Raw genomic sequence first — 26,084 nt, 5'->3', positions numbered from 1 at the left:
ACCAACCCTTTTTGGGATTTGATGCCAACAGGAATTTTAAAAGAAAACTGATTTTTCAAAGAAGTGCATATTTATAATACAATAATGCATAGCTTAAACATAGTTCATAAATCCCAAAGATGATCAAATATGGTCGCTTACAGAAGTTTAAAATTACAACGTTAAACGAGAGTTAGAACAGGTTTTCGTGAAGACAGTCGCTGAAAGAGGAGTGGTTGCTTTTGAGAGTGGTCGCGAGGGCGGCTTTAAATGCATTTTATGATTTCCTGTTTATATTCTTTTCTTGTAGACTGTGAAAGCTTTGGGCCTTTTGGCCTGTCTTCCGGAGGCACAAAGGACAGTCAGATAACAGCATCCTCCAGTCTAACCAGGACCTTCCTGCCTTACAGCGCAAAACTTGAAGCCGACCTCAGTGGTTGGATCCCACTCAGGGGATCTGGAGGAGAATTACACGATGTCCATTTTATTCAAGTTGATCTGAGAGATGCCATTCAAACTAAATTTATGGTGAGAATGGTTAGATATTTCCACTTAATCTAAATCAAAGGGTGAATTTATCTCTTATTTGGTTAGCGTGACTGCCATGTGGCTAATCCGGCTTTGGTCAGAATAGGATAATTGAGCCGGGGCAGGGTAGTCCGGATTCTAAGTCCAGGTGCTGCTATACCTCTTCTACTGTTGTAGGCTGCTGAGGTGAGAACAGGTTTGCTATTATTGAAGAGTTTTTTTAGATATTTAAGTCTCTGGATAGGCGTAGCCCACCCACACTTAAAACCATTGTTATAGTCAGGAGCCCAAATATGGAAACTTCATGTTTCACTCTGCAGACCAATAGACTATCTATCATCTATGATGTTATGTCTCAAGCATTCTTTTCTACCGAAAGAAAGGTTCTTTTAAGGACCAGATAATAAGTTATGAGTCACTTTAAAGTCTGTTTTAATCTTGCGTTGTTGTAGTATATATTCCTTGAGCGATCATTGTATTCACTTTGTAACAAAATAAACAACCTTGCCGTAATGATTTATTTTTCCAGGTTGTAGTTCAAGGTATTTCTCCAAAAGTTCCAAAAGACAAAATATTTTTAGTACTCAGCGAGGATGGATTGGAGTGGAAAGAGAAGAGAAATGGAATTGATACAGCGGTAAGGAACTTTAAAATTAAAAGTTAAGTTTTTCGTTTATATATTTAACAATGTTGTAAACCCGTGTTATCAGCCTTCCGGCGGACACTCACTCAGGATTGAGTGAGTGTCAGCCTTCCAGCTTTCCCTACTGTTAGCCCCTCAAAGCTGCATAAGAGGTGGTATAATTTCAAGAATTTTAACGTGGAATCTACTATACGTTATTTGTCTTATGATGCGTGTTAGCTTCCCAGGGCCTCTTGAGTTAATAACTATTTTCTCCTGTATTGTTGCTTTCCAAGGTTGATCGAAGTGCTGGCAGAACCGTAACAGTAATGAGAAGATTAAAGTTCACGGCCACTGCCCGTTTCGTTCGGGTGATCTTTCCGCCTTTTCAAAAACCTGGAGGAGAACAACCTGTTTATAAGGTCGAGTTGTATGGCTGCTTAGACGATGGAAATGCAAAAGGCAAGGCCAAAAAAGGTAAAGACAAAATATGACTTTCCTTGATTGGTGCGTGTATTAGAACATATCCCGGCATAATCAGAGGATCTTTCAGAACTTAAAAATATTATTTTTTAAAAATATTTTTTTGCTAGGGGTTGATTTACTCAAAACAAATGGAGACAAAATTTTTAATTATAAACATTTTTGGAAAGAGCATGCGCACTTTCCTTCTGGGCTCCTCGTTTGTGGTTGGGGCCCTCTTTCTGTACTATTTTTCAGGGCTTAAACAGAAAGTAAAAAACAATAAAACTGCCCCCCCCCCCCCCCTTCGTAGTATAAACTATCACCTTTAAACCAATGACTCATTGCTAAATATCCAAGCCGGCTAGAAACCTGCCCGTTTCAAAAAGATATTTTTCGGCAAGTCTAGAAAATTCGGCAAAGCTTTCCACTTTTGTTGCGGATGGTGCGATCCCCAAATAAAGTAAAACAAAAATCTTCAAAAGACAATAAACAATACCCAAACCAAAACACAATGGCCAAGTAACAATAGTTTTTGCAACAGCAAGATGTATCTCAAAAAATTACACAGTGTTTCATAATAAGGTGATTGTTCTCCTCCTGCAGTTCCAGTGCCCGTGGGAGTGGGAATGGAATCAGGAGTCATAACTGATAACCAGCTCACCTCGTCCTCACAACAAGGCCCTGAATATAGTGCCCAGTACTCCAGGCTGAACTCGCAGTCGGGTGGGGGAGCGTGGTGCGCTGTGTCATGTGACTCGTCAGAATATTTACAGATTGACCTGGGTCAAGTCTACCTCATATTTGAGGTAAGTTATAGTATAAATATAATAACACGAGTTAATTTCATTTGAGACCATATCGTGTTTCTTTGTTTGTCTGTACATTTTTTCCGGAGGAAGTTTGGAGGCTGGCATATAAATTACCGTAATTAGATCATCTAACTATTCGAGTTGTTATCGAAAGCATTTTTTGACTTTTTATACCAAGTTGGAAGTACAGAGCAAACATGACGAATCAGAAAGCACAAACTCCGTGTTGTCATTCTACTTTGAGTACAGTACCGATGGAGCTTCATGGGTATACTACACCGCCAATGGAGCAAACAAGGTACCGAGTTAAACCTGTCGATCATACACATATTTGCCGTTTGCCATGGCATTCAATAGTAAACCACTACATTTCATCCTCAAGTCATTGAGGAGATGACATTTACTTTTAGATCCTAGTTACAGTAGGCATATTGGCCAGGAAAAAGTGGTATAAACTTGTTTCTAATTCTAAACTGAGTGTTCCTATTTTCACCCACCAGTGTCCCACACTGCCGGCAATTTCAATTTCTCTAACATATTGCTAAAGAAATTGAAAGCACCAATATCAATCGACCACTATTATTGTTACCTTCTTCCTTGTATCGATATTTCATTACCCCAGCCCGCCCATGGCTGTTTATGAATCAAATTGATAGATTTAGATGATGAAATTCTCTAAGATGACCATTTGAATATCAGATAGTAAAGATTTCTCCGTTCAGATCGGCCGAAATCTTGGCATGCTGTCAATTGCGTTTAAAGGTTTAATTCAATGATCTCTTTTTTTCCTGCCATTTTTCAGCTTTTCGTAGGAAGTCCTCTAAGAAACCTGGCGGTTCGACACAAGCTGTTGTTCCCAGTTCACGCGCAGTTTGTTCGGTTTCGTCCCCAGACCGACGCGTGCACCAATATGGCGTGCATGAGGGTGGAACTTTTCTGGTACCCAGACTCCGGTAAGACTTAACCAACGGAGGTAAAAAAAAAAAAAAAAAAAAAAAAAAAAACAAAAACCCTAAACATAGGGGGATGATGTTTTTCTCGTTGTCTGGGAGCGAAAAAATATGTGATTAGGCTGAACGTGTATTGTGCTTAGGTAAATCTCACCTTGTCATTGCAAAAATTTTGGCCTATATTGTTATCGCCTTTTTGTAGTTAAAAATTATTTTGTTTGTTTATTTATGCGTAATCAATTTCAGATGGTGGAAGTCCAGCCATCCTCGGTCGTAGTTTTCTGCTGGAGGAATTTACCAACACGATGTTTGTCTGTAATACAGAAGTGAAAAAGTAAGAGACTGTTGTGCTAAATCATGTATAAACAGTGAACCAACTCATCATAAACTATGATAACTCATGTTGAAATTATACTAACCCGAACGTTAAAACACTGGAATGGCGCAGTGGTGAAGGTGCTCGCCTCCCACCAATGTATTATGAAAAGTTAAAGCATGTGAATGGGCATTCCACCTTATTGTGAATGCTCTCATGTCGTTCGTTTGTAGATCTTTCGTAGATCTTAAGAGTGTCAACGTCATTTCCTAACAGCTTCTCGCAAGGGCGACGAATGAAATTTTGCTGCCTTGCATGCATTCTTCAGTCAATTTTTCTACCCGTTAATACTTAACAATATACATTTGATTCTTGTTATACACATCTTGCAGGGGCACATTTGCAACATAAATGGTATTTTTTCTTCAGATTTGAAAGACCTTGCAAAGGAAGTACCGACGGCGGAGAAACGTGGCATGGTAAGCAAAATATGTTTTAATTAAAACATCACTATAACTGAGCATGACGATGAACTGGAGTTTATCGATCCTTTCATAGAGCGGTTTTCACTTGAGTGTCGAAAGTTAATTGCGTTTGCCTTGGTTTTTCATTGCTACGCTTAGTGATTGGCTTAAAAATCTCGCGCCACTTTCTCAGCCAATCAGAACTAAAACCAAAACCAATCGTGACTCGCTCGCGCACGTTTTTCCGCGCTTCGTGCCGGCTACATGTATTTGCTTCGAGTTTTGATTGGTTCACTGGATTGTCTGTGTCCTTTGTGATTGGCCAGAGTAATTACTTTGGTTTTGGTTTTACGACACTCAATTGAAAACTGCTCTAGCAGTGAGTACAGACATTTTAGCCACGAATTCGTCTTCAAAACTATCCAGTGCAAGATATTCAATACTAAATACCCAGGAACACGTATTACCTTATTCTTACTTATTTTCGCGATTTCAAAATAATCGCGAAATTAAATACACGCGAAAAAAACCATTGCGCGAAATTTAAACACGCAAAAATTGATACCATATTTTGTATCAAAACAATAAAAATTTTAAATGTTTGGAACTGCAACTTGAAAATATCTTTACGTCTTGTTTTCGACTATCACCCTTTCTCTGATTACTGTTTTCTTCAGCTTGTAAATCAGCCAGGACCTCTTTAGTACAGACGCCAAAGTTTCCTTTTGCAGGCTCCTCGTAGTTATATTGAACCAGCCGTTTGTATTTTTCCAGTAGTTCCTTAGTCATTGACGACTTATGCAGAAAACACTGACAAAATCGCGAAATTAAATACACTTTGCTCTAATGTTTTTTTTGCAATCACGAAAATTAATACTCGCGAAAATTGGCTCCCGAGTTTTCGCGAAATTAAGCACGCGCGAAAATTAGTAAGAATAAGGTAGTTCCAATTGCTTACAGCTGGAACAAGTTTGCATTCCTTCTCTGACGATTAACTATAAGCCAGGTGGTTTTCGTTAGCGTCGTTACCATCCCTGCTATTCTATTTTCTGGGTTAAGCCCAACGGAGTCTTGTGATTGATGACTGCGAAAAACTTATATTACTCGATTGCTCCCAGAAGAAAAAAAAACATATTTAAAAATGGTGTTAGTTCCCATTAAATTGCCCTCCTTTGCAAACGTTAATTGCCATTAAGCAGCCCTGAAAACAAAACTATATATAAGAGTCAATGAAGCTTTCACCTCCGCGGAAGCTTCTTCGCGCTTTCAATAAAGCGTAGGGGCTTTAAGGAAGGTTGAGGCTTTAAGGAACGCTTTAAGGAAGCATATGGACAGTCGGCAGGGCAGAGAAGAAGCATTTTCCATAGTTAAATTGGATACAAAAAAATTGTCAGTACACCCCAGACTGAACTAGTTCCACAGCAGTTTTGTTTTATTCACAGATCTGCACCAAAACGTTCTAAATGTCCTTGCATTCGACCCCATCGACAACGTCTACTATGGGATATCCACCAACAAAAAGACGTACATACGAAGCAAGTTTTCCCCGTTCCTGACATGGAATGGAATTAACAATAGGATCTGGTACGAAATCAAGGAATCCCCATCATTGATTACAGCCACTGAAGTGCCGTTCATTCCTGTGATGCCAGGAAGTCTAGATGAACCGTTCGACGCCTTAACAGTGCCGATTTCCAGTGTTTCATCAAAGCGGAGAAGACGATCCGTTGCAAGTATCGATATGTGGGGATGTAATTATCTGACAGCTCTTTGTCGTTGCTCTTTATTGCTACAATATTTGCACAGTTATGTGGGAGGCGCGGTGGCCTAATGGTTAGTGCGCCGGACTCCGGATCGAGCGGTCCGGGTTCGAGACCTGGCCGGGGTCATTGTGTTGGGTTGTTAAGCAAAACACTTTAATCTCATAGTGCCTCTCTCCACCCAGGTGTATAAATGGGTACCGGCGAATTTACTGCTGGGGGTACCCCTGCGATGGACTAGCATCCCATCCAGGGAGGAGTAGCAATACTCCTAGCCGCCTAATGCTACAGAAACCGGGATAAGCTCCGGCCTGATGAGCCACTTGGCTCGACAGCAGGCTTTACCTTTTTTACCTTTTTATGTATTGTACGTCAAAGTAACCGTTGTATTGTTAAGCTTGTGTTTATTTCTCTCAGCTTCATCCAAAGGACTACTTTTTAAACCAAGTGGCGCAATTGATTGGAAGATGGTTTATTCTTGGATTGATTATCCTTACGGTATGCATGACTTTATGGAAGCAGGCGGGAAGTTGGACGAGCACGAGAGATGCGTTAGAGTTGCTCGAGCCGTATGCCGAGAGCAACTCTAGCTTCAAATGAGCACTCTGCAAACTTCGCAAGTGCATCCATAGCTTGATAAACGCAGAGCTAAAAGTATGAACCAGGTCTTTTATGAAAGTAGCGGGAAAGTTGCGGCGAAAGGAGGGTTTCGCGAATTGGAACTACGTAATTAACTTGTTTTCGGCAGGTTGAACACAGGTAAAAAGAAACCAAGAGAAATGGCTGCCACTGAATGCTGCCACAGACCAATTTGTGGCCTTTTTAATTTGTTGTCTGGCTGGCTAATAGGCCAACGCTAATGGAAACATTTGCAAGTTCTACGCTAGTTTCTTCCATTTAGCTGTTATAAGTACATCGAAAAGTAGGCGACGGAAACTCGCAGCTTTAAAACTTGAAGGTAACTTTGCAGCTAAAATGCAATAGCAAACGTTATATACGCACGTGCCTTTACAAGGAATATGAAATAAATATCCCCACGACCCCGTGTCTTTGTCTCCTCGACAGATATCAAAGCTGACTGCCTGGCAAGACCCTGTAACAATGGCACATGTGCAAAAACACCAGATGGAGGCTACAAGTGCAATTGTTTTCCTGGATTCAGAGGGAGCCATTGTAGACAAGGTGCACAGTAGATTTGAGTATGACTGGCTATGTTGTATTAAAATCGACTTTTTGTCGGCTCGCCATAGTCTTTTAGTCTTAGAGCACGGCTTAAAAATCCCAAACTTCGTGTGGAAGACATCCTTCGACTTTTACGAAACTACACGATTGATTTCCTCAATATCTAGTCAATTAATTTAATTACTGCCTCTAATATTTCAAGGTAAGGCAGTGTGATAGATAATCTGTGTTTTAACACGGAGGAGTCATCAGCCATTTTACTACTATACATGATAATTACATAATTTATAAATTTGATTTTAATGCCATTGCCCTTTAAAGTAAAAATATAAATTTTATTTATTTACCAACGTAACACGGAAGAGCTCTCAGGAGTGTGTTCGTTTTGTGGAGTGAGGAAAACCGGAGAACCCGGAGAAAAACTCTCATCAGAGCAAGGAAGAGAACCAATGATGAAAATAATTGTTTATAAAACTGATAAGCAAGAAAAGGGAAAGAGAATTTTTAAGTTTAGTGTATAAATAACGTAACTTACTAGTCCGGCGGAGCGTAAGCTCACGATCGTTCTTATGCTCGAGCGAAAACGCCGTTTTGTATTTAAAACTTCATCAAAGGAAGAAAAAACTCGATTGAAAAAGTTCCAATAGTCATGGCAAAAATCGCTGGCCTAAATAAAACCGACTTTTATATTATTTCACACAAAAGCGCTTGCAGTCGATCAGATAGCGTTTTGTTGACATTTGATTCCTTATTTGGTCAAGGATTTCGTGCTCTGCAAAATGTTTAGTTTCCGACGTCTGTAAGCAGTGTTTCAGTTCGAAAAGAGCGATTTCGCTGTACGTTTCACATGGAGCAAATATCATAAAATGGCTTCAAAAGCTAGAGCAAAAGCCTACAACCACAAACAGCGAGTTAATCGATCAATATTAGCCGAGACGTTTTCGAACCGAATTAACAAAAGTGAGACATGTGAGTCATTCGCTTATAAACACGGCGGCGGCACTTTGGGTTATCACGAGGTGTAGTTGCATGTAAATATGAAAGTTATTTTCTTTGAATATGTGAAAAAATATGTCTCGGATATCTGTTCTTTTATTAAGCCAAACGTTTCACCTTTAAGCGGTGGTCGTGCAAAGTTACGTTTGAACACTGCCGCCAGCATGTCTCGCTTTTGGAAACAGTGGAATCTCTGAAAATGTCGGGGGTGTATTTTCATGGAAACCATGTGAGGGATTAAAATATTTCGCTCGAGAAACATGAGTTTTAGAAGTAAAATGTACAAACAATGTTCTTAAAGGCGCATACGAACAAACCGTTCAAAATGTCTTCACGGAACTTTCGACGAGCCGCCCGGTAGGAAAGTGAAAACACTCAGCGTGTTAGTAGTCTGGTGTGCATTTCGACAGGGTAAACAGTTCACTCGCTTAGTGTGTTATTTTGCTCGCTAAGCGTGTCATTTCGCTCGCTAAGCGTGTCATTTGGTCGCTGTTTTTGTTTTCCAAATGCTGACACACTTCTTTGTTAGATTGAACACGCTCCTTTGTTTTTTCCGTGCCATTTAAAACAAAAGAAAATTTTAATGATTCGTGCGTTCTGACACGGTGCTTGCGTGTTAACAGAATTTTCCTTTGTTTAGCGTGTCAAATTAGCGTGCCCGTGTCATCACCTTTTTACCTGTTTTCCCGTGGAGGGTCACATATAAACCAGGCCACATTGGTGGGAGGCGAGCGCTCTCACCACTGCGCCACACCACCACCTCAAAACATTGTCAACGCAACTAATTTAAAATGTTTTTAGATATATAGTCAGTTCTTTGAGTTGTCTGGCTTTTTTTTGTTTGGCGGATTTGATAACGTTATAGAACTTTTGGACATACAAATTTGTCACAATACGTGACCGTGAGTCTAAAATTACAGGCAAATTTTTTATCCATTCTTAACTGACAGCTTTTAATCACATCTTACAGAGATTGATGAATGTGCCAGCAATCCCTGCATCGGTGGAGCTCCGTGTGTGGATAAAGTGAATGGATTCACTTGCATCTGTCCCATCGGATATACTGGAGTCCAGTGTGAAATAAGTAATCCTTAATTGACAGAATGATAGATATGTTCTTAAAATTGCTTGGTGTATTAGATAATGTATGGTTGTTTTTTCACTTGACAACATTATATTTTGTATGGAGGAAAAAGATGTTTGTAAATCTTGGGAAGTTACATTAATTGATCACGAGTATGGAAAACGTGTATGGAGCATTTGGCTTCACACTGACTGAGTCTTTAAACTTGGATAAAAAACTATTTCGACCAATATTGCTCTTACCAAACACACCCAATCAGATGTTATATTCATCCACTTCATCCAAATTTCTTAGCATCCGCCGAAACGACGGTTGCAAATAACCAGAATTTATCTCTGCTATGTTTGCAATAGCACACGTTATATAGGCACGTGCCCTTACAAGGAATATAAAATAAAAATCACGGTAACCCCGTAAGTAAATTGCACATTTGTAATTTTGGCGAAAATGTGATGGAAATTTCATCACGGACGGAAACAACGCCCCCCACAACATGGTGGTGCTACCTATTTATCATGGTATGCTCATAACTTAGTTACTTTAAGTTTGCCTACCTGTAAGAACCAATTAATGCGCACAAGAAACTGTTCAGAACATTCTCGTTTTGTGTTTGATCAGATATTGACGATTGTGCTGGTAGTCCGTGTGTCAATGGAGATTGTATCGATGGTTTAAATCAATACACATGCAACTGTCATCCGGGAAACACAGGCGTACACTGTGAAATTGGTAAGTGGAGAACCCTTACAGTCTCAAGGGTGAAAATAACTGGCGTATTGTGATACAAGTAACGTCTTCAGGAGAATTTGGCAGCACAGTTTACCTCCGCTTATTGCGGTTTTCAGTGAAATGCGAACTCTGAAATTCAAATCCAACTATCGATTGCCTTTTTCGCTGCCGTCAATCATAATAATGGCGACTGCTAACGAACCATGACGAACAGAAACAAACAAAATGGATCAAAATCTACCAATCGTAACTGACAGACGTGACCTTTTGACCCGTTTAAGGTGAACTTCTGTTTCCCGTGAGGTCCGCTCAGATGATTGACGGCAGCAAAAAGCACAAACCGTTGGTCGAGGATTGAATTTCAGAGTTCGCATTTCACTGAAAACTGCAATAATGAACATGCGCCTAATCGACAGTTACTTCGTTACGAAGGACATTTTTTTGACCTTCAGCTGACATTAAAAAAATTCTCCTAAGTTAACTTTAGCTTTAAACGGATTCATTGTTGATACCTTTTGTGCATGCTCCCTACGGTGTCATTGTAAACAACTTGACGGTTATCGCTCATTTTCTTGACGATGTTCTTGTTACTGTGAGAGGAATCGTTCTCTATGCAAAGGAATGATGTTATACTATGTTTTTCACATTATATGAATGAGTTTGTCGAATGTTGACAGTCTTGGCCCTGCACGTTCACGTGGACACTGCTTTCTGAATGCCACGCTTTATTTGTTTCTCTAGCAGGGCAGCATCATCATCCTCCGTTGGGAAATGTCGCATGTGCACGTTACAATTAGAATTCTACCTATAAAATGGTAAAATTACTGACAGCTGCTAATCATATTTGACAGATATTGATGAATGCGCCAGCAGCCCATGCCTCAATGGAGGCACATGTCTAAATGAAGTCAATCAATTCAGTTGTAATTGTACTCCTGGATTCACTGGAGTCCAGTGCGAAACAGGTACGTAAGTGTCATAACATAACTGATCTGTTATTGGAGGAGCAATCATGCGTGACGTTAACGTTACTGAGACAAAACAAATGGCCATAATTGGAACCGACAGACATCATAAAATATCACTCCACTCAGACAGCTGTCCAGAACCAATAAACCAATTCACTCAGCACCGTAGTATTGACGAGATATACAGGATTTACTTAATGTGCTTTTAAAGCTACGGTTACGAGCATCCCTTGCGCAGATCCAACTGTTTATTTTTGTTAATTTTGTTGTTTCAAACGTATGTAGCTAATAGCTTAAAAAAGTCTGACAGAAGGTTTTTATAAAAACCTAGAGAAGGTTATCTGTTGCTTTTAAGTCTAAAAACTATACAAGCAAAAAATACGTCCACGAAATATCCTTGTTGTGTGTTTAATCAGATATCGACTACTGTGCAAATAACCCGTGTGTCAATGGAGATTGCGTCGATGGTTTGAATCAATACACGTGCAGCTGTTATTCGGGCAACACAGGTGTCAACTGTGAGATAGGTAAGCGAAGCTTCCTTCCAGTACCCTTTTGAAGGATGTTTCATTACGTTATGTTAGCAAGGTATCTAACTGTACTTTAATTATCTAAATGATAGACTTGTTCTGCGAACTGCACAATGCCTTAGATGGTATAAATGAAGCTTTCAGCTGGCAAGAAAGGATGAATCGACCAATTTTTGGTCTTACCAAGTACAGACAATCGAACCTCCCTGTGCAACACAACCTCTCGCAATTTTCCTCAATAAAGCATGTGCCCTAGTTAAACCTATAAGGATCAACGTGTACAATAATCTGTTAACAAGAAGCTTGAGAAGCTTGAGAAGCTTAAAATCGGGCACTTAATAATTAGCTATCTGTTTTGACTTGAAAGGCAGGGTACAGTACAGTAAAAATCACTGGAAAAACAGTCACTTAATCCTATTCAGGCCGGGGGGGGGGGGGGCTTTTGAGGCCCGCGTTGACTTTGGACGCTTATAACTTTTTCAAGATTCAACCAAACGCTGCCAAACTTTGCGCGTTTATCTAAAATTTATCTCGCAATAATTTGTTAGGATTAGTTATTATGCCAGTAACTTGAAATCACCATGGCAACGTCATTTTGACAGGCTTGTTTTCCCAAATTTGAATTTTTCGTGTTTCTATTTAATAATGAAAATCTGGAATGTTTTTAAGATTGCATTATTACTTAATGACATAATGGTCTCAATTTATAAAAATATATTTCGCACAATACAAACTAACGATTGAACTATACGTCTAGAAAATATAAATTTGTAACACTTAGCAAAGTGCAGCCTTTTCGCGATACTTAATAAAGGCGGGGTTTTTACCTGAAGACCAATTTTTCCAACGCTTTAGGTGGCTGACGCATTTCAGTATTTTCAATCCCTTACACTTTAATGGAACAGTATATAACCCCTAATCAGGTAACTACTATTGTCAAGAAAATGATCACAACTTATTGACCAATGATTACGTATTTGTTTCATACCATTACTGTAATAGCAACTGGTGAAGAATAGTAGTACTGACCCAAAGTATAAGGGCTGGAAAATACTGAAAACCATTTCAGCCGCGTTTCAAGGAATCCAAAAAAGCTTTACTTATCCCATATATATTTGTTTTGCAGTATTTTCTTAATTTTTGGACGATTTTGGGAGATGCCTGGGAGGCGATAGTTTTTCTCAAAGGATTAGTAAAATTTAGACAAATAAGAAATATTAGAGATTTAATGTGATTTTAAAATTTGAATTTGAAGTTAAAAATTGGACACCAAACAGTCTCCTGACAACCCGGAGTGCTCTTGCGAGAGGGTCAACTGTTTGGAGGTGTTCCATTCAAATTCAGGTAGAACCCCACCTTAAGTTTTGTTCTTGTGAGAAAACAACAGAAGTCAAAGGTTGCGTGATATAACCAAGCATGGATTTTAATTCTCCCTCCCTTTCCATCTCCTTAGCCTTTCAACCCCACCTGTCCCTCCCTTTCTACTCTCATTCAATTTAATGTTTGTTTACATTTCCTAACCAATTCAGTATCGTACTAATCTGTGCCAAGCAATCAGATAATAACAGAAATGTGCCTTAATTTTGATCTCCCATGCCAAGACCTTAGAGTATAAACCGCTAATAAAACAAAACACACTTGATAATAATTCTCTGAGGTTATACACCTTGCAGTATTAACGTACTAACGAACTTGATAACAAACTACATGTCGTACTAAGGATTTTTACTGATCAACATAGAAAATAAGTTCACAATGGTTTGTTCCCAAAACGTTTTTTACTGTACAGAGAGTCTGTATATTGACCTGTAACTTGTATACCGTATTGAAAAATTCAGAACGAACCGACTTCTGCCCGCTACCATGATATCATGTTGCAAAAATTAGCTCGTTCGAAACCGTAGCAAAATCGTTAGAGACAGACAAGATACAGCCGTTTACTGGCAGTCTTTGAAAATCCTGAATTTCGTCAAAATGAGCCAAAATAAAGTTTTAAAATTTCCTTTATCAATATGGTTCTTATCTTTTTATTCAATTCTATGAACTGCTTTTATGCAGTACTGTCCACAAAGATTTCAATTTCCTCAAAGTTTCGGGACAAATGGATACAAAATATTTCGTGCAGAATGTAATTTGATTAAGCGAATGTTTTCACGTCTAAAAATACTTCAAGCAGTGAATGAAAAACCGTTTTGTTTTCATCGATGAGAACCACTTTCAAATAGTTAATGCATAAAAAATAACAAGCAGATCAGAATACAATAATTATTAATCTAAGGTCTCGCTATTATGTCTCGGCAGAGGTACTTCTCTTTTGCAAGTTCAAATGTATGCAAATTTCGTGTGAAATGTAATTCGATTCCATTGTCTTGTTTACAAACTCTTTCTTAAGAAAGTTGTATTTTCGTGAATAAAACCCATTGGCCTGTTTTGTTTTCCTGATCATGTTTGTCTGTGATTTTTACAAAACATGTGGTCTTTTCTTCGGAACTTTAAGTTGTACAAAAATTCCTGTTTTGAACACAGATGTCACTTCCGGAATTTCTCATCTAAAATTCAATTGGTATTTAATTATAATTATTCGAAGTTTTCATTTTCAAGTCATCTTTTCATTCGATAGCTTTACTGATCTCGTAAAAAATTCCATTCAAGTTCACACCAATACTGTACATTGCCAATGTTTTGCTGACGTCTTGAGAAGTGTCTTACTAACGTCACTAGTCAAATCTAAAATATATCCAAACCAAGTTGTGCAAACATTCTACTCTTTGTGACAGGCGACTTTGACGCCCAACTGTGCGGAAATGAAAATCGACATACCCCTTGCTAAATATATAAAAAATAGTTTTAAAGTGGAGAAAAAAATGTACCGCCAGATCACACTGCTATTTGTAAAAACCAGCAAAGCGTCTAGTTTCAAAGTTTCCCACAAAAACATTGCGTGACATGAATGACGTTACCCCTTTTATTTACAAAAATAGCTTCAACTTGTCAAAGCAACTACAGTTTCACAATGGTGATTATTAGTACTTTACCCCTTAAGCTTTTTTCTCTGTCCTCCCGCCGAAGCAAAGAAGAGAACCAGATTGCAGATTAGCCCAAAAGTCGACGCAGTGTTCCTACAACGATTTACTGTCAAAACTGAAATGAAACCGATTGGCCTAGGCTATCCCCGTCATTTTTAGCCGACAGGAGACTACCGTCTAGGACGACCAAAGGGTAAACTATAAATCGGCCACGCCCGATTAATTAAGAAACATTATTGTTCTTTGTGTAATAAGATATTGATGAGTGTGCAAGTAACCCATGTGCCAATGGAGATTGCGTCGATGATGTGAATCAATACACGTGCAATTGTCATCCGGGATACACAGGTGTAAACTGTGACACTGGTAAGTAGAGCTTGTTGTCTTTTCATCTCGTTCAGGTGTGATACATGTTAGTTAAATTGTGGATTTTGCGGCGCTTTAATTTTCCCCCGCTTTATCGATACACGCCTAATCAACGGACACCTCGTCATGACAGACAGTGAACTTCAGGTCTCTTAAATCTACCTATTAAATGGTGAAATTACTGACAGCTGCTAATCATATTTGACAGATATTGATGAATGCGCCAGCAGCCCATGCCTCAATGGAGGCACATGTCTAAATGAAGTCAATCAATTCAGTTGTAATTGTATCCCTGGATTCACCGGAGTCCAGTGCCAAACAAGTAAGGATACTGCAATTAAATTGTAACGTATAAGTGTCATATATAACGGAACTGATGTTGGAGTAGAAAAACCTGCGTGACGTTAACGCAACTGAGACAAAACAAATGGCCAAAATTGGAACCGACAAACATTATCCCGCTCCACTTAGACAGCCGATTAGAGCCAGTGGACCAATTTTCTTAGTATTGACGAAATATACTTAATGTGTTTTCTTAAGGTTACCAGCATCCCTTACGGAGATCCATCTGTTTGTTTATGGTTATTTTTTTTCGGGTTACAAACACACCGAAAAGTAGGAAAGGGTTTGGCATTAGGTTTTTATGAAAACCAAGAGCAAGGTATGTGTTGCTCTCAAGTCTGCAAATTTTACAAACTACCGTTCTAGTGGGTGATTTAATTTTCTCCTTCTCGGATCAGATAATGTCACTACAAATATTCTTTCACATTTTCTCTCGAAATGGAGATCAGATTATTGTTTATATATTAGCTGCTTTGCAGCAGGAACTGATAAGAACTGAAATGCAGAAATTAACTGAAATGCCCTTGTTGTGTGTTTGATCAGATATTGACGATTGTGCAAGTAACCTGTGTGTCAATGGAGATTGCGTTGATGGCGTAAATCAATACACGTGCAGCTGTCATCCGGGATACACAGGCGTATACTGTGACACTGGTAAGTGGAGATACAGTAAGCATCCGCATATAAGAACAAGTGGATTAAAATCATGAGGCTGAAAGTTGGCCAATAAAGCACCACATATATTCTGACCGGATTTATTAAAACCAGGTTATGGAAATTTTCACGGTTTTAAGCGCAAATCGCCGTAAACGCGTTTTTTTCTCGGCAGAAACTATCTCCAAAGTAGACAATATAAAAACTAAAGTGAATGTCAGTCTTTTTTTTTCTCTTCTCCTCTTTCTTATCTACCTTTCAGCGCTGTTGTTCATTTTTCTTTCTTTCTGGGCATGCTTTTATATCGCAGTGCAATGTACGTGGTCAAAAACACTCAGGTCACTTTTCGTTGACCACGTTTTTACAAATCCAGTTAGATATATAACTAACAGAAAAGAGACATCTCTACCGAGGGCAGAGAGGATTATTTAAACATCAAATAAAGAAAAATGATATAATGGCAAATACGCCATGGCCGAAACTGTCAATCAACTTTGAATGTTTTTTTTTTCCTTTAAGATTTACCCTGTGTCGCCAGTAATCCATGTTTGAACGGCGGAACATGTGTCCCTTCAGTTGAAGGAGGTTACACCTGTGACTGCACATTTTTCCAATCTGGTCCTCACTGTGAATTAGGTAAGTTATATTTAAAGGAGAAGTTCACTCCAGAATGGCCATTTATTTTCTTTACACCGATAAAAAGTTTGCACAAAGATATGTTATTCACCAAAATTTCAGCCTCCAACGTTCGCTATAACCCTACGAAATCTTTCCCAAAACTCGACAACTGAACGCCGCCATCTTGGAGCTGGTAATGTATGCGTGACGTCAAAGAGCTTAGCCTGAAGTTTGGCGGGGAAATTTTTATTGTCAAGACTGCTTGTTTTTTAATCTTTTGGAGCCCTGTTTGAGCAAAATGGAGCTACACAAACAGGCATTTTGACAAACAAAATCCGCTACGAAGAAACAAGGAGTTTCGAGTTTTTAAATTTCCCCGCCAAACTTCAGGCTGAGCTTTTTGACGTCACGCATACATTACCAGCTCCAAGATGGCGGCGTTCAGTTGTCAAATTTTGGAAAAGATTTCGTGGGGTTAAAGAGCACGTTTGAGGCTGAAATTTTGGTGAATAACATATCTTTGTGTAAACTTTTTATTGGCGTAAAGAAAATAAATGGCCATTCTGGAGTGAACTTCTCCTTTAACAAACGAGACTGCAAGGCTAAGTAGTAAAGGTCCTTACTTTTGGCAGTAGCCAATCAGATTGCAGGAAATATTTGAATGGACCAATCAGCGTTCAGTATTCTAATCACGTGTCTAATTTGCATATTTTGTGACGTCAACTGAAAGGTCATCAGAATGGAATGCGAGTAAAGTGTGTCACTATCGGTAGTAGACAATCAGAGAGAGGGACAGGGAGGGAGAGCGTGAGCCTGGTCCCTAGACCATTCTACGTGACACAGCCCTTGTCACGCAACAGCGTGTCTACTTCTCCCTTAAGGAACGACATGGGTTCTGGGGTCCTTCCTCCATCTTGCTTATCTGAAAGACTGGGACCCAAGTTCTGTTTTAATGGACATCGTGACAACCAATGGGAAAGCGTTCACGTCATTGGCAACCAATCGGAAGCGTTAACGTTATCGGCAACCAATCCGGAGCGAGACGATTTGAAAAGACACGAGAGGATACAGCAACGTTCCAGCTCCTACTGAAACGTCCAATGGGAACCCAGGAGGAGTGGAAATGGGTGAGGCCTCGAGTATTTTGCGTTACCAAGTCGTTACTTTCGGATAACTCAGAAGATTTGTTTAGTACACCTCCGAGACCATTCATTATTGTAATGGGGCCTGTCAAGATGCATTCCGAAACATGCAAGAGGCTGGGTACATTTTCTCGAAGGTGTTCCTACGACCTCCCAATTGCGAAAGTGGTTTCCGAATGGTGGTTTTCTTGTGTTGGACGATCTCATGACAGAGGGAAGTAAAGATAAGATGTCTTTGTGTCAAGACATTTTCTCATCGGGTAAACACGCAAAGAGTATTTCCAGCAATGCTCATTACATCATAACCTTCAAGAATCATCTTGACCAACTAGCTATGAGGAATTTACTGTTACAAGCTTATCCCAACTACTGGCAACACATGATGACCGTTAACAAAAAAGTAGCGAAACGACCCTTTGGGTACTTGGCCTTGGATCTGCACAAAACGAGCGATGCCAGAAGACGGGTGTTAAGTCGCCTCTTGACGCACGAAGGATACCCATGCTGCTATCGAAGAAAGTTTGAAGACGCTTGAACGCTGACAACAATTGCATATTAGCAATCACTTTAGACGACTCCAGCTCAGTTGAAGTACGCTGTCTTGAGTGAAACGTTGACGATAAGAAAAAGACAAGGGCAGATCGCGCACCAGAATTAGTTGACACCGAGCCAGAGGGTAGAAGCGATGAAGAAAATGTAAAGGAAGAGGCTCTTGAAGAGGAAGAGGAGGAAGAGAAAGAGGAGGAAGAGGAGAATAGTAGCAGCTCCGAAGAGAAAGGAGAAGTGGAGAACGATGACACAAACTATGATCCGTGGGATTCGTTACGTACAAAAGTGGGGGAGGATCTCAAAGAATCATACACGGATCAAGTCAAACAGTTTCTCGATAAGCGTAAAACCGAAGATTATGCTGAGGCTGCCGCTTTTAATGCCCTATTACCTCTAAGTAGAAGAAGACTACGGAAGGCTGCTTAGAGCATTTAAAATGGACTCACCGTATCAAAGGCGACTCACTACACCGTAAAGTCATGAAAATTCTTCGACGCTTTATTGATGAAGACGACGTGGACTTTGACGAAGCGGAAATTCCTGTTATACAGAGTCATGAGAAAGAAGTTAGTCCCAAACGAGTCGGATGACAAAGAAGAAGATAAGACAATGTGGTTGTAGGGTTTCACTCATTATTTGTAAGACATCACACAAGATGAATTGCTCCAATCATTCACGAAAGGGGGACAAGAAGGCTACGTGTACGATTCGGACGGCCTACCACAAAAGATATTATGCAGAGAACAAGGAACGAATCGTAGCCCGGCAAAAACAATGGCATACAGAGAATGCTGAGATTAACAAAGTCCGTCTTGACACAAAGCGCGACGAAATCAAAAGCAACCGGAGAGAATATCGTAAACAGAACAAGGAGCGCGTCAGCGTTTATCGAAGAAAATACCTTGAAAAATACGCGGAACGGTTCAAAGAAAAATGGAGACAATATTATGCAAAGACCAAGGAACGGAACAATCAAAGACTTCGCGATAAAAAACAAGCAGAAATATAACAGGACAAGATTGGACCTGGGACCAACAAGGTTCTGGGAAAGTGCAAGTGGACCCAAGTTTAATTTCCAGCAATCATGTGATTACGCTTTGTGAACTATCGACGTGATTATAACTTTGTAAATAAAAAATGCACTGTAATTAAAAATCTGTTGTTGCGTGAATTTTGAGCGCGACCGGTGAGTTTGTGACAATTAAAAAAACAATTGCGTAACCACGCAACCGTTTTCGTGACGATATAGATCTCTGTGCTGTTAATAGCGGGGGGATAGGGGGTATCAATCACACCGTGGCGCGGGAAGTTGAAATGAGGTCTATATAAGAGCAAAAGGGGTATCCCTCCTGTGACACTAAACTGCAGCCTACATAAGTCAGAGAGGTATCTCTTTTTCAAGATGCGAGATAGGGAACCATGTGGTCTACATAACTGCAAGAGAGCTATCCTTCTTTGTCCACTTGTAGAATAGGAACAACTGTGATCTACATAAGTGAGAGGGGTATCCTTGTTTTTAGCCCGGAGAATTAAGACTCGGCTTTTTAATCGACAGAAAAATCGAAATGGAGCGCAAGTTGAAAAATAACGAGGGCCCTTAAAATAATAATAACAAGCCAATTTTAATTTGTTATTTTTATTTGTTTTCCCAAATCTCTCGAAGTTCCATAATCGATTGGGTGTATAATGCCAATTAATTGTGACGCGAAACGCCCCGGATTGGTTGTTGATGACGTTAACGCTTCCGATTGGCTGCCAATGACGTGAATGCTTTCCCATTGGTTGTCACGATGTCCATTAAAACAGAACTTGGCTCCAAGTCTTTCAGACAAGCAAGATGGAGGAATGACACCAGAACCCATGTCGTTCCTTAAGGGAGAAGAAATCACGCTGTTGCGTGAAAAGGGCTGAGTCACGTAGCATGGTCTAGGGGCAAGGCTCACGCTCTCCCTCCCTGCCTCTCTCTCTGATTGGCTACTGCCGATAGAGACACACTTTCCCCGCATTCCATTCTGATGACGTTCCAGATGACGTCACAAAATATGCAAATTAGACACGTGATTAAATACTGAACGCTGATTAGTCCATTCAAATATTTCCTGCAATCTGATTGGCTACTGCCGAAAGTAAGGGCCTTAACTACTATCATACTACGTTAAAAGTAGCCTTTGCGAGACACTACCACGACTAGCAGATCCTACGAATAGCAGCATTATCGTATGCGATCCCTTGCAGTTATAGTCTTAGATTATTATAAGTGATATGGTAAAATATTTCTCTCGTGCACGTAAGACGGCAAATTTAGCGGTCTCCAGGAAAGATTCATCTTAACCAGATAGTTGATCAAACCGCCCATTTCCGAGTTGCCCTTTAATTTGCCCTTTTTTCAAAACGAAACCATTGATATAAAGACTCTTTGTATATGTTTCTCACGATCCTAAGTGCAATGCTTTTCTAACTATGTGGAGTTACTGCGGTTTTCAAAAACGTCAACCTCGTCCCAGGGGAAAATCATGGGAACGAGGTTGCAAAAAATGCGAACTCTGAAATTCATACCTCAACCAACGGTTTCTAGTAACAGAAGCACTGCTATATATAATAGAAAATTGTACTGCATACGATTAAACAAGTCTTGGAGGTTCATGGAGGCGTTTCCTTTTAATTTTGCTAAGACGTTGGCGAATCTAAGAAAGAGACTATCATCAAAACCTTTTGCGAAGAAGTTTTGCTTTTGTTACACTTTTTCTGGATTCTCGGTCCCGCTCTCCTTTTTCCATGTTTTAGCCTGTTCGAATTAGTTATCAGTTCAAGTGAATCTTTAAGTTTCTTTTTTATTCATAGGATCCTTCTACTGTCAACGGCTTCCCATACCTAATGAGTTACCTGAGATAGTTTCCTGGCCAAACTCCGGCAAATTCGACAAGATTGCCTTTTCGTTAAGCGCGGACCACTATCTATTGGGAATAACCATTGGATCCACCGTACAGCGAGACATCACTGTGCAGTTGACCATCAAATTAACAGATATCTCAGGTGGTGTGATTGCCTCCATAACAGGGCTGCACACTTTTACTATTGATTATAATAGCGTCATTGTCTTCTTCGACGAACCAATACTCCTGACCGCTGGCCAGCAATACATCGCAGCATCTCTTGTTGAGGGCTACCCGATCACAAGTCTGCCGGAAACGATAAAGTTTTCTGGCGGCTCCGAAACATTAACATGTGGTGATCCTCAACTGACAATTACGTTCGCGAATGTCCCACCCGGGGAGATGGATGACTCTAATGGATCAACAGTCCAGGAAGGCCAGGTAGTTATGTTAGCTTTCAAAGCGGCATAAGTATTCATGAGTTTTTTCATTGTAGAGTGCCGGATCAACAGTCCAGGAAGGCCAGATAGTTATGTTAGATTTCAAAGCGGCATGAGTATTCATGAGTTTTATCATTGTAGAGTGCCGGTGTCGCGAGAAATTTGGAAGCGGTGTGCGACAAATAAACAGTAGATCTGGCGACCTGCACTCCGGCTGGCCTGAATAGCACTCCGGTTAGCCTGTTTACGGTTAGTTCCAGGTGATGGTAATAGTGACATAATCTATACTTTCAAAATATCTTCAAGTCTGCAGGTCTGCGATCTGCATTTGTCGCACACCGATTCGGAAGTGCATTGGTTTTTCTTTGTTATGATCGGTTGAAGAACACGCATGACTCTTCTTTACAATCAGATGCAAAAAAGGAACCAATTGCAACTTTGACACAAATAGTTCCAGTCTCGCATTTGGCGCCGAGTAAGTGTATTTGTTTTGAACTTTCATTGGTTTGTTACGTTGTTAGGTTAGGTTGGATTTGAAATGCATTGTGATAACTATGGTCACACTTAACGTCGCTTGTTTGAAAAAGGCGGGCAATTAATTAATACGCTTCTTTATACACTTTTCTATCTTGGAAGAAAGGCGCAAAGAAAGAGTGCTTGGAAACCATAAATAGTACCGGAGGTCAAACGATTACAAGATAGAAAAGTATATAAAGAAAAATATTTGGAAGTTAACTTAAGAGTGAGTCCGCACGAGAACCATGCAGGCGAGTCTCGCGCTCTCCCTTCCTCTTCCTTCACTCACTGTATTTTGGTTTTTATTTTTTGGTGTCATATTAAAATACTTTCTTTTACCTTTTCCCCTCTCTCTTTTAATATCCGCCCACTTGTGTCATTCTCGTGGCTGAACTCCTTCCTTTTGTCAGTGGGTTTCAAATCCCTCCTCCCTTTTCGCTTCATTCTTTATATTCGTCACCCCACTCCCACACATCATCTCCTTCCTCCCTCCCCGCACAATATAACAGCGGCGATCGTCATCTCGCCTCAACACTACCTCTCCAATCTTACCACCGCGGGCCCCTCTTTTCTCCCGGTTTTCTCGGAACATTTGCTAGCTCTCCTTGTCCCTTCCCGTCGCGTTTTTTTTGGGGGGGGGGGTGGGGGCGGGGTGTCTAGACCTCCTAACCTAGGGGGGCGGAGTGGGCATTCTCTTTTTGCCTGTTTGCGCATATCGTGTCGTCGTCCTCATCCTCCCCCTCACTGGCCTCCCCCCTCTGCCACTTCCCTCCCCCCTCTGCTACGCACGCGGGTTGGCTGAGAGGGCACAGCGGTGCCCCCCGGACCACTGAGGGTGGCTTCGCCGGCTCCACATCGCACATGGGCTGCAACTTTTGGCACCGCCTGGCTTCTGGCTTGTGGCGTTCTCTCTCTGTCACTGATCCTTTCAATCACGTAGGGCGGCGCACGCGGCCTTCTCGTCTCCCGCGTGGGCGGCAAGGGCGGCTCTCGTCTCGCGCACCATCACGGGGCGGCGGCTCGGCGACTGGCGAGGCCGCGGGGAGGCTGTCACCCCTTGGGAGATGAGCCATGTGTGCTCCTTTCGTCGGGCTGGGGGGGAAGTGTGCAGGTGGGTCGGCGCTGCAGTTGTACATCATTCATTCAAAATTTGGGGGGCGGGCTGGCCCACGGATCCAGGCAGCTTGGGCGCACGGGTCGTCTGTACGTACGCGCATGCCCGTCGACTGGGCAGCTGGGACGGGTACCGCCCGGTGAAAAGCACGGCAGAAGTGAGCACTGGGCCATCGCCGGAAAGGTGGAGACTCCTGGAGTGGGCGACGCCGGTCGCGCGTCAGTGCCTCTCCTGTGTCTGTTGGGCACTGGATGCACTGTGCTGTTTGGGGGTATCCTCCGACCTCTCATCGTTCCTTCACTTGTGTCTCTCGCCGCGACTTTTTTACTTTTTTATTAGTGTTAGACCGCGCGGCGACAAACGAACCTAACTGTCACGCCCCGAATCCTATTTTTGGTTACTACCGTGAGAGCGAGAAAAATCTTGGAATCATTAGTACTAGGTGATACTAACAGTGGTAATGGAGCAAGGAATTTGTCGAGATGGGTCAAAATTAGGTATTTTTTGGCTCAAACACAGGCACGTTGACTACGATATCTTCCACACGTAAAGAATTTTGCGATAAATTCTACCTACAGCATTATCACCTCAATATGTAGCCCCATGCATAATAAGAAATCTGAGAGGGTCGATGTAGACTCAAATTTTAATATTGCATGGATTTCATATGGACCCTCTCTTAAGATTTTAAACCATTTTGTTTGCAAAGAAATAGCCTGAAATAGCGCGAACGTAGGTAACAGGAGAAGCTAATGTAACCCACGTGGTGTGATCTATATCTTGCCTCTTTTCGTGACAGGCGCACAAATGTGAGTTTATTTGTTGGACCGACAACCCGCTATGTTTTAAATTGATATTTCATTTAAAAGTATCTTCCAATGGTTATCTGGCGATTCAAAACATTTTTTTGTAGGAATGGTTTATATCCAACCATACACTTACATTTGAGGTATTAACGCCTATAGTTGATATCACAATTTATAGCAATTTTTGCCTTTTAATGAGCGTAGGTTCTTTTAACGAGGAGAGACGCACAACCTAAAGACATTGTATATCACGTCGAACAATATAAGCATGGGATAGAGTTTCCAAAACTCGAACTTGAAAGTTGTATGAACCGGAGGTTTTACAAAAGTACTTTCAATTTTTTTGAAAATCACACAAGACAGCATTTTCGATAAAATCTTCATATTATATTTCTGTTTAACTATCAGGGTAGTTATTTAACGTGATTTATAACCATGTCAATTTTATATTATTAGGGCCGTAACTAGCAAGAGGCAAGACGAAGCACTTGCCTCGTCTATATTTTACTCCAAAATTGAAAACAAGATATGCCTAGTATAGAAAAAAATCCCCAGGTGAACAAGATTGATGTTTTTCAAGAAATACCTTATAAATTATGTATAAAAAGTGTTTCAGGGTTCTAGACTTCCCAATTTTCTGGAGGGCATGCCCCCAGAACCTCCTAGCAAGATCTTGTCTCGTCTACGTCTATTCCAAAGGTCTATTTACGGCCCTGAGATTATATAACGTAATTTAAGCTAACTTGTTCAAGATGGAGTGATTTTCACTTGAGTTCATGTATCGAAAATAATTTGCGTTTGCTTTGGTTTTGCATTACTCCACTTAGTGATTGCTTCGAGAACATCGCGCTACTTTCACGACCAATCAGAAGTTAAACCAAAGTCAATCATAAATCGCTCGCACGTGTTTTCCCGCCCTTCACGCCGGCTGTATGTTTGCCTTAAGTGTTGATTGGTTCAGTGGATTGTCTGTGCCCTTTGTAAATTGACCAGAGCGATTATTTTGGTTTTGGTTTTACGACACTTACTTTTTAAAAAAAAAAAAAAAAAAAAAAAAAAAAAAACAAACCAACTATACAGATAACTAGAAAATCGCTCACCATAATCGTAGTTCTGTAACGTTTTATCTTTAGTGTCTGCTCTGCTCAAAGCTAACAGCCCCTCGATATTACAATTTGCAAAATACTATTTTAATCGATTTGTAAATACGTTTTAAGGTATCTTGAAACAGTCTTTACTTGACAACATTTTACAGTTTATCGAACTTTTTAGCACTTTCCAACGCCTACTTCATCACAAAATTAGTTGTCTTTCAGTGATGAACTAAGTGATGTCAATAAGACTTCGGTATAAAACTGTTTCCATGATAAATCATTTGTCGTGAACGTTTGAAAACACTATGGATTTAAGATTTTTGAACTGCTCAAACCGAAAATTTCCCGTTATCTATTACAGGAGTAATCTTCTGAAAAAAAAACTCTCGGGATCGTGAAAACGAAAATCGACAAGACTTTCATGGCCTCAAAAGACAACTTCAAGACACATTTTGGCATTAGTTTGAGGCAATTTCATCAAATAACTGTTTACTTTTTAGTCCATTTACTGTTATTATTCACAAACTACAGTTAAACAATAATTATTGTACACAAAATGCAAACTTTTTATTCTTGTATATTTGTTGGCGTGAGACCTCAGATTTAATAAGATGCTGGTATTAGCTTTTAGGCATCAATTTTGAAACCCGTAAATATTTACGTTTTAATGGTTTTGAGGGATTTCGTTTGTCGTTGTCATGGCAATATCGATTCGTTAAAGAACGCATTTAACCAAACTTTAATCTCAGACCAATAACTGGTGTAATTCAATTTCATGCCAATCGAGGATATTGCTAAAGAGTCGATTAAAAAATGTAAGGTTTGGTATGAAAAAAACGATTCGAGACAGCTTTGCCTTTATTGATTGTGGTTTTCTGTAGCTGATAGATTGATTGCATATATCAAATATGTTCAACACGGTTTTTGAGTGGGATTACTGTGAAACTCAGATATCAGTAAGTTGCGAAATTCAACTGACCAGTCCATAATCTGAAGGGTTTATAATGTTACTGAATGTAACGAATGCCACATCCCTCTGTAACATAGATAAGACTTTTTTACCCTCGCTTTTTTTTGCTTTTTTACCCTCGTTGTTTTTTTCTTATAATTGCATGTAGTTCAATAAGATTATTAGACCTATCAGAGTCAATAATTCACATAT

At 40.2% G+C, this 26,084-nt stretch overlaps 2 protein-coding genes across 2 annotated transcripts in view; both read left to right on the top strand.

Moving 5' to 3' along the window:
* The window catches only part of LOC144645275 (uncharacterized), a 91,354-nt gene that overhangs the window by 28,848 nt on the left and 36,422 nt on the right, over positions 1–26,084 (top strand). The gene's annotated exons all lie outside the window — the stretch shown is intronic.
* On the top strand, positions 120–6,236 carry LOC144645864 (venom prothrombin activator pseutarin-C non-catalytic subunit-like). Its single transcript, XM_078505396.1, has 11 exons — positions 120–171; positions 290–507; positions 685–693; positions 1,037–1,144; positions 1,426–1,606; positions 2,177–2,400; positions 2,582–2,701; positions 3,206–3,356; positions 3,600–3,687; positions 4,099–4,148; positions 5,576–6,236. The coding sequence occupies exons 1-11, from the start codon at positions 120–122 to the stop codon at positions 5,962–5,964; spliced, it is 1,590 nt and encodes a 529-aa protein (XP_078361522.1). The 3' UTR covers positions 5,965–6,236.

This window comes from Oculina patagonica, chromosome 3, assembly GCF_052425735.1.
Source record: "Oculina patagonica isolate OP01 chromosome 3, crgOcupat, whole genome shotgun sequence".
NCBI classification, from domain to species: domain Eukaryota; kingdom Metazoa; phylum Cnidaria; class Anthozoa; order Scleractinia; family Oculinidae; genus Oculina; species Oculina patagonica.
This window is presented reverse-complemented; position numbering and strand designations above follow the sequence as displayed.

Coding starts and splice junctions, on each gene's coding strand:
- LOC144645864 (XM_078505396.1), top strand. CDS start 120: ATGATCAAATATGGTCGCTTACAGAAGTTTAAAATTACAACGTTAAAC. Junction 172..289: donor AATTACAACGTTAAACGAGA/GTTAGAACAGGT, acceptor CTTTTCTTGTAG/ACTGTGAAAGCTTTGGGCCT. Junction 2,401..2,581: donor AAGTCTACCTCATATTTGAG/GTAAGTTATAGT, acceptor TTTTATACCAAG/TTGGAAGTACAGAGCAAACA.